Source organism: Syngnathus acus, chromosome 21 (assembly GCF_901709675.1).
Source record: "Syngnathus acus chromosome 21, fSynAcu1.2, whole genome shotgun sequence".
Lineage (NCBI taxonomy): Eukaryota > Metazoa > Chordata > Actinopteri > Syngnathiformes > Syngnathidae > Syngnathus > Syngnathus acus.
In genome coordinates, this window is record NC_051105.1 from 5,756,736 (window position 1) to 5,765,823 (window position 9,088).

Genomic DNA, 9,088 nt, shown 5'->3' on the forward strand with positions numbered 1-9,088 from the left:
CCAGCATAAAAAAACAATTTTCTCATTTATTTTCAAAGTGGGGTTTTAAAATAATGTTGCAATATCTCACTGTTATTATAAGGGAAGACAATTTATAATTTTGGTATATTAACAAGAAACATTGAGTAGACACACGAGTTGCCTTTGCGGGCCACATAAAATGATGCGGCGGGTCGGATCCGGCCCCCGGGCCTTGTGTTTGACACCGGTGGCCAAGTCAATGCGAAAAGTCAGCCGAAAGACAGCGCTTATCTCTAAAATGTAGGTCAGGTCAGTGGCATCCCAAGGTGCCGCTGTGTTTACTTTGGAGTTGAAGGTTGATTTAATCATGTGAGGCTTTTATCCATTAGCTGTCAATCAAAATAAAAGCCCCCTGTGACATAGGTCACATGCGGGCACACCTGCTCACCGCAGTTAATATCATCAATTCCTATCAGCTAGCACTGCTAACCAGCTAGTAAAGCACAAACACACATGCACACACACCAGATTTCTTTGTGATCGATTACATTGAAAACAGATGCTCGTCACACCAGTCCACGCGTACACCCCATATGGCTGCATGTGTGTGTGTGTGGAGAGAAGGAAGCTTTTATGGCTCGTCAGGAGACAAAGAGAAGAAGGAGGGGGAGGAAGAGGAAGTCAGCTCTTTGTATTTATCTATTTAACACTCTCACTCGTCCCCCGGTGGGTAATAAGGGCTAATCCAAATAAGAAGCACTTGTGTCTGCTTCACACAAACACACACACTTCTTCACACCCATCTGCCAGTGGATGAGTAGGCGAGAGACAAAGGGAATGATGGAGGGAGGGATTCCCCGCTCTCTCCTCAGCACCACCGCATTGTTTGTGATGACAGCACACGCACACACGCATGCACACAGATAAATCACAGTTCGGTAGCACCTCCCCGTGAGTGTCCTCGACATGACTCAGGAATCAGGGCGGCGGCCTGCCAGTGGACATTTTGACCCTGAACAGGAAGTGATTGGATCACATGACCCCGTCTGTAAAAGACGCTGTTTTTCCTCTGGCAAGCATAAACGGCATCGACACGGGAAGGGAGGCGAGCGATTTTCCAGGAAATCATTGCAATGACATTTTATCTTCAAGGTAAACGTAACAGAGGCTTTTACGTTGTCTGTAGAAGCCGACATTTTTCCAATTTTGTGCTGCTCTTAAAAGGAAGAGTGGCAGTTACATAGTATTGGCATGGGGGTAAAAGGAGATCTGAATTTTCTCTCCTCTGAGGCAGTATCAGAGCTGTAAAATGGCTTGTAGAAGTTGATGCATTTATTTGCCAATGTCTAAACGGAACCCTTATGGAATGGCGAGTGTGGTGACAGTTTTACCCTGGAACAGATTTCTACTTCCATTCATTTCAAGGGTTCAAAAATATATTGTCATTTAAACTGATTTATAGTTATCTATTCCTGACCTGATCTTGTAGCCGTGTGTGGAAACAAAAGTCTTTGTCACACCCGGCACGCTTGAATTCATTGACATGAACTTACTAATTGATTAAATTGACCCCACCAATTGGACGCTGGGCCCTCAGTGGGAGTTTTATTAGCAATATGAATCCCCCGCAACCTTTTCCCAAATAAATTACATTGTCACACACTCCCTCCCCCATTCGCTTTACATTGAACTTTCATCTGGCTGAAAGATGGAGGAACGTAATATCCTTTATGTGTGTGTGAATCCAAGTCAATGAACGGATTACTGATTACTCGGCCGTGTGTGTCTGTTCACCAGGCGCACACAATTTATTTGCACTGCGCAGCGGTACTGCTTGTTGGCATGTGAATAAACTTAAGGTAAACGGAGCAACAATGTCGGCATCATGTTGAAGTGTCATTTACAACAAGTACTGAAATCACACTGGGCGTTCCAAATAAATCAATGAGAACACTTGTTGTGTCGTACAGATATGGATATTCGGTTGTAGTTTATTGATAACCTACGATGAAATAGATCACTCAATCGTTAAAATGTCCCATCTGAGGTGAATTTAAGACTGATGACTTCATCTCAGCCCTGACGACGAGAAGACACTCAGCGTGATGAAGCAGCCGCAGCCCCCATCGTTGGTCTTACTAGCCAATTGGCGGACAACGTGAGGTGCAGCGTTTTTCTTTCAACGTTGACAGCCGGGGTACCAAATATTTATCTTTAAAAAGCCAGTAACCTCATAAAAGATGAAGACAAATTGTCGGCAAAGAGACAACTATCACCCGGTTCTTTGCTTCTTTGTAAATCAATATGTTAATCCCATACTAGTACAATAACACCAGGTGAATCTTAATTTGGAAAAGCAGAAGGTACCGTATTGACATGCTACCACGTGTAGCAGCTGCATGGCGTCTAAAGAGCATGGATGTAAATATGAAGCCGTGTGTGTGTGTGTGTGTGTGTGCGTCACTCACTTCCTGTCTCCAACTGATAATTCTAGTTACTATTTATAAAATGGCTGATTAAAATTGACATGCAGCATTTTTCTGCTTGTGTGAATACTTAGCACGCGTTTACATTCGCAATCAACTCCTTTTGTGTGCTTTTGTCAATTCATTCAGCAGAAAATATGACTCATTGGCACACATTTGAAGGAGGGGTGGAACTACTGAGATAGATCTGAATATTTTAAAAAATGGGAAAAAAAATTGGAATATGGAGAAAAAAAGTTCAGATAAAAAATGATGGAAATGAATCCAACACCCGTCAAACTATCAGGAAACATTTATGAACCACGTTGACGCCTATTTTTAACATTTTAATATAATTTTAATGTAACTTTCACAAAAATGAAAAGTATACCAATGACCGCCGGAAAAGATTTAAAAAAAAAGACACTTTGCTGTCCTGATGGCAATACCAGTAAGTGACAAATAACTTGACTGGCCTAGTTATAATGGCACCTATCTGTAAAACATTATAAATCAAAGCAAGGGCCAGTTTCGTGTTGTTGAATCAGCCGAGTCACTGCCCGAAACCGTTACCGCCACTAATCTGATCCCGCCAAAGTGTCAAGTGAAGGAGAGACATGGCGGCGCGGAGAAGACATTATTAAATCTTATGGACTCATGACAGACAGCGAGCATCCATTAAGGCGGCAGCGGGGCCGAGATGCATTTCAGATGAATAATAGACAACTAACGAGACCTCGCCGGGAACTTGAAGGAAATGGATACGCAAGCGCCTTGTTAACGGGTTTTGCACAAGTGGATGCACAAACAAGGAAGTGACGAGGCCTTTCGCTATGCTGTGAGCACATTGGCATCACCGTTGATGTGCTGCGACTAATCTTGTAAAGTGGCTTGTTTAGGTTCATCCCAGTACATACAAAAATACAGTAAACAGTTTACAGGGGCAAATGCCATTTGAATTTTCTCCCAAAAGTGAAAAATAACAACACTAAAGTTTGTCAAATGTTTTCATTATGAAGGTAATTTCTGATTTATCTGCCTTTTGGGGAAATATGAATGTCAACACTGGCCCTAAAGTTTCACCAAGAATAAATATCTCAATTCGAGGAAAAATATGCTTGTTCTTTGTCTGCCAGGATAGGCAGCAGGGGTGATTATAGGATCAGAAGTTTAGGAGTGCTGTGTGTTTTGCCTCCAGAAAGCATCAGCTAGGGAGACATTCAGTCGACAGGGGAAATATCGCGGGTTTGAATTTTACCACACGCACCCCCCTTACACACCCACATGAGTTTCAATTAAAAAGGCATTCAGTCACTGTCTTTAATATTAACATTAGCATGCTAAAGTGTGCTTTTCTCATTGAAATAAAAAAACGTATACCTAACTCTAACAGTAGTAAAAAGACCATATCGTTGCAAAGGTTTTGCACACAGGCCAATGTTGTTTTTTGTCAGGTTTTGTTCAAGGTTGCAAAAGGTTTCAAAGTTGTGCACCAGACCTTTGCACAAACAATTTTAATGGTTGTAAACAGTTTTTCTTGCCGCAAAGACATTAGAGAGAGACAGAGAATATCAACATTGCCAAGTTTTGGTCTGCATATTATTTTGCGGAAACACAACAAGACGACTAGTTTGTGGGGTTTAAACAGCAAAGGAAGTATACAGTGATCCCTCGCTACTTCGCGTTTCGTTTATCGCGGCTTCACTACATCGCGGAATTTTTTTTCCAAATTAAAAACCAATTTAAAAGTCAAAATAAAACTTCTAAATTGAGGAAACATGTGTCTAACCTTTAGGACAATGTAGTATAGCACGATCGTTTTTGGAACCAATTATCCCCGATAAACGAGGGATTACTGTAATTCACAATCAATGCGGAAAATAATACCCGATTCAAATGGTCAGATAATTAGCAAGGTCCGCTGGGTAACAATCCTGATCATTTGAATAAGGTGTGTTGGAACAGGAAGACATAGAAATCATGCAGGACACCGCCCCTCGAGGACCGGAGTTGCCTACCCGAGTCTAACCCATTACTGCCAAAATGGAAACCATCCAACTCAATTAAATCTGGTCTTTGGTTCGCTGATGTAAATCATTCACTCATCAAGGGAGTACAGCCATGCTTTTAACTTGATCACAGTGTGTTGCCATGGCAACTTGGCCCTGCCATTTGCCGGTATTTTGATAAGAGCATCACAGTGTCGCTCAAGTTGAAAGATGATGGCTTGGTTGCAGGGCACCATCGAATACTACAATAACTAAACCTCTGCTCTATTAACCAAGTCAACAAGTCTCAAGTCAAGCTTTTAATGCGTTTAGTCAAGAGTGGCGAGTGAAAGGGAGGGGGGGGGGGGGGGGGGGGGACAGTTGAATCTATAATCCATCTTTCCCATTTGTAAAAAAAAAATGGTAAAACTCATAAAATGCTCTAGATTCAGCAGTAACATGAAGTGAAACTTCTATTGAGGAATATGACCACCACCAATTCCTGCAATGTTCGCTGACCCACAAAACCAATCGATGCCAAAGCCCATCGATTGATTGACACTCCAGTAATACAAAAAAAAAATCAGACACTTGGGCTTTTTAAAATTGCAATAATGTATTTAAAATGTGCACACAGTCACGTGATGTCTCCGTGAACACAGGAGACATCAACACAGACGACGAGCGCGCGCACACGCACGCGCCGTCTGCAGAGGCTTGAACATCATTGCGATAACGTCATTGAGTTGCACATTAGGGAACACTGGCTTCTTGGAGCAGCTGATTCGAGCATGGGAGTCTTCTTGCTTTTTTATATGTGCACACACACACACACACACACACAGATACTGACAGAAAGTCACAATGAACGTGCACACATGCAAAGAAGCACACACGGGGGAGGAGATGTTAAAAACTGCAGAACGACACCGGGCTGATGTGCAACAAACGAGCCTCCCTCCTCACGCCGAGAAAAAACATTAAGGTCCCATATCTGATCCATTTTTAGTCGTGTCCTTCCCTCCCTCCACTCCACCCCGGTCTTCCTACCTGTTTTGAAGAATGCATCAGTGTCGGGGTCGCTGGGCGCCTCCTCGGCCGCTTCTACGGGGTTCATGCCGGATTCCGGTTCGACACAACCCCACCGCCAAATGAGTCAAAACAAAAGAGACGCAAAGGTAGACAAAAAACAATCCACTCGCTGTTAGTCCTCACATGTCCAAGGTACACTTTAGGTGGCCTCCATCACGCTCCCAGGCTTGCTTTCTGTCGCCTTCTGCGTTTGTTTGGAGCCTGAAGGCTGGCGGCGCTCCTCTCTATTGTTCCCCGTCCAACCTCCCCGCTGCTCCGCCAGGGTCTCTCTGCCTCCCCCTCCCTCCCTCCCTCCCTCCTTCTCGCCGCCCGCCTCCTCCCTCCCTCCCCTCCCCTCCTTCCATCCCCTCCCTCCGTTCAATCCACTGACCTTTATTAGCATCATATGTGTTGGTTAGAGTTCGACTCTGACCAAATACAGACAAGGAAGACCCTTGGATGGTTGCTGATGGTGTGAAACTGTGAATCAATGTTGAGATACCGATGTAATGCGTTTGTGTTCGTAAACTTTGTTTCGTCATCTTGAGTGGAAGCTGAAAGTCAATCATTTATATTCATATGTAAACAAAAATTAATATTATATACTATAGTGGGGCTGCATGGTGAGCACGTCCACCTCACAGCTCAGGGGAGCAGGGTTTGATTACGGCTCCGGCCTTCCTATGTGAAGTTTGCATGTTCTCCCCGTGCCTGCATGGTCTTTTTTTTTTCTGGGTACTCTGGTTTCCTCCCACATTCCGATTGACCACTCTGATTGTGAATGCGAGGGTTGTTTGTCTATGTGTGACCTACGATTGACTGACAGCCACTTCAAGGTGACCCCCCGCCTACCGCCCTGGCATAGTCCTAAATATGACTGTATTTGCATTTTTTGGCAGATCTGTGATTATTTGTGACAAAACTGTTATCGTTATGTGAATCATGGAAAGAAACAAAACATAGCTCACGGTCCTAAACGAAGCCACAGATTCAAGTTGACTGCAACAAAAACAATGCTTTCAACAAGACGCCAAACAGCAATCTGTCACCACATGCAAATAAAATAAGCAAATAAGCAATGGAATCTTACCAGCTATTGTAAATGAACTCCCCTAGCAGTATTAAAGCGGTGCCGAGACAGAGACTTTATTGACAAACAGCGCTCTAGTAGACTGACGTGATTGTTTCATAATGTAGCGTGTCCTTTTTTTATGTCGGGCAGCGACAAGATTTGCATCCAATCTGGTTAGTTTCCTGTCGTTTGACTTCATTTGCCCGTGAGTCCTTTTAAATGTTGTTTCACTCCTTTGTTTGTATTTCCTGTGTCAAACGTTCTCAGCAGAACCATAACAAGTAATCCGCTTTTTAGCACTCTAAATTTGCCGTACAGCACTCACTTTGAAATTGATGCAAGACTGAAGAAACATGAACAATGTTATGCTTATGATTAGTAGAATTTATCATCAGCCTGTCCAATGCTTGCTTCATGAAAAAAGATAGGATTGTTTGAATTGTGTGTAAAACTTGTCCAAAACACATGTAAACATACTCTAAGCCACTGTAGGAATGAATCAACTTGCTGAAAGCAGGGCTTGATATATGCACACATTTAAATGCATGAGCATCATTGCGTGCGCCACAACCTGAAATATAACTGCACCTTCATGAAAAGCAAACCACCAAAGACTCAAGAGAGTTCAGCTGTTACCCACATCATGATTCATCTGCTCTGCTCTGCATAGTTTTGACCAGAGTGAACACTAAAACAAAAAACAAAAAATACCAAGAAAGACTTACAGCCGACATAACACTCACGTCTGCCCGCCAGCCGGCAGGCTACCGACACATCTACAAGTTTGACAAGCATTGACTGTGACATGTGAAAAAAAAAAAAAAAAAAGGTCCCGTGGCTCCTTTGACTGAGGAACAAACATCGGTATGCGGCGCCCTATCACTTATCTAAGAATAAGGTCATGTTGAATGAAAGCATGGCACTGCCAATGTGGAGTAGATTGGACTGTAAATATGTTCAAACGTGCTTGCAAATCCGTTTAAACGTACTTGAAGCTAAATCCTACAATTGTAGATTTTCCCTATAGTGCCAGAGTATTGAATTCTGCCTGCACGAGTAAAAAAAATATTTTGTTTTAAGCATTTAGCCTACATTATACCAATATATTTAAAAATTGAGTAAGTAAATTTGGTTATTGGTAATTTTATGTTTTTATTATGGCTGATTGCATGATTTTTATTCTGCATTTTACCGTAATGCAGGTAATTTACTTCTGCATGTTCAAAACCTGCACCACAATCCTAAAAAATATATAAAATAAAAAATATAAACATCATTTTGTTCATTTACTCCCGCTGTTTTGGGGGGTTAGTTTAGCTGTATGACGTTCTGATGATCTATTTTTCTTTATGAGCTGCTGCCCTCTAGCGGGCCGAAGTATACATGACAGTCACGCGTCCGTGAGCATGCACTATTGTTTTTAAAAGAACAATAATAATAAAATCTCCACTTACCAGTAAGCCGTGGTTTTGTGTTGTTCTTTTTAAATCACTCTTGCACTGGTGTAAATTTGCTAATAGCAATATATATATATATATATATATAGGTCAAAGGTCGATCAGCTTTGTAGTGCATGGTCAATTCGTTTGTAGAAAAAAGCTATCAGGAAAAACAACAGTGGAGGGTTGAATTAATTAGCCCCAAATGATTTGAGCAAATTTGTTACTTGAGAAGTGCGTATGCCAAATGCACAAAAATGCACACTCCCCAAGCTTAATGTGGCAATGATGATTTATTGATGTTAAACTGCTGCACAAAGCACCTTTACATGTTCGGGCGCCACAAAGGAAATTGTCACTGACAGAGAATGATGGGCGCCCCCTTATTGTCGGAGGATGTCAGTCAAACAGGCTTGCAAATGTATTATTTGTCCAACAATGTGATCACTGAGATTTTTTTTTTTTTTTTTGTAAGAAAGAAGAACAGAAGACAACACGCACATGACCTTGTCCCATCTTAGCATGTTGGACTTCACGTTATAACTCCTACGTTAAAAGACTCAGCAGTATGGCACCATTTCCAGGCTGTCATAGTGTTTTGTTCTCATCGTGTGAGCTGCACTATTTACACGTCTTAAAAAAAAAAAGAACAATAAATCAAAAAGGAAAAAAAAAATGGACAAAGGGGCAAGTGTCGCAAAAACAGTGTATGAAACTAGTGAGGTCGAACTATGTACACGCCAGTATTTTTTTTTAATATATTTACAGATCACATATTTGTCTTCACATCTTTAATAAGTCACATCAATCATATTAAATATAGCAAAAAAAATGTTCTGCTGTAGAAAAAATAAGAAAAAAAAATAAACGGGAAGGAAATGAGTCAATCTGAATGACATGTAACCACGCGTGAATCACATTTTAACATAAAACAGAGAACAATAATATTAATACCACTAGTACTGACATTATCTCAACAATTAAAATCTCTTTTCAGCATCGCTCCTCCGCTGCCCAACTCCATCTGTTACTCCTTTTGTAAAAAATTGTTGTTTTTTTAACTACGGATAAGAAACATTCTTCACAACTGTG

General features: G+C 41.6%; 1 protein-coding gene across 4 annotated transcripts in view; it reads right to left on the reverse strand.

Moving 5' to 3' along the window:
- The window catches only part of kalrna (kalirin RhoGEF kinase a), a 60,040-nt gene extending 54,277 nt beyond the window's left edge, over positions 1–5,763 (reverse strand). For 2 of the 4 annotated variants that reach the window (XM_037280589.1, XM_037280588.1), the window contains exon 1: positions 5,465–5,763. In XM_037280589.1, the coding sequence (XP_037136484.1) occupies positions 5,465–5,531 (67 nt within the window). In that variant the 5' untranslated portion in view covers positions 5,532–5,763. The remainder of the gene's footprint in view (positions 1–5,464) is intronic. The other 2 variants (XM_037280590.1, XM_037280593.1) reach the window with 2 other exon arrangements.
- Between the last annotated feature and the right edge of the window lie 3,325 nt (positions 5,764–9,088).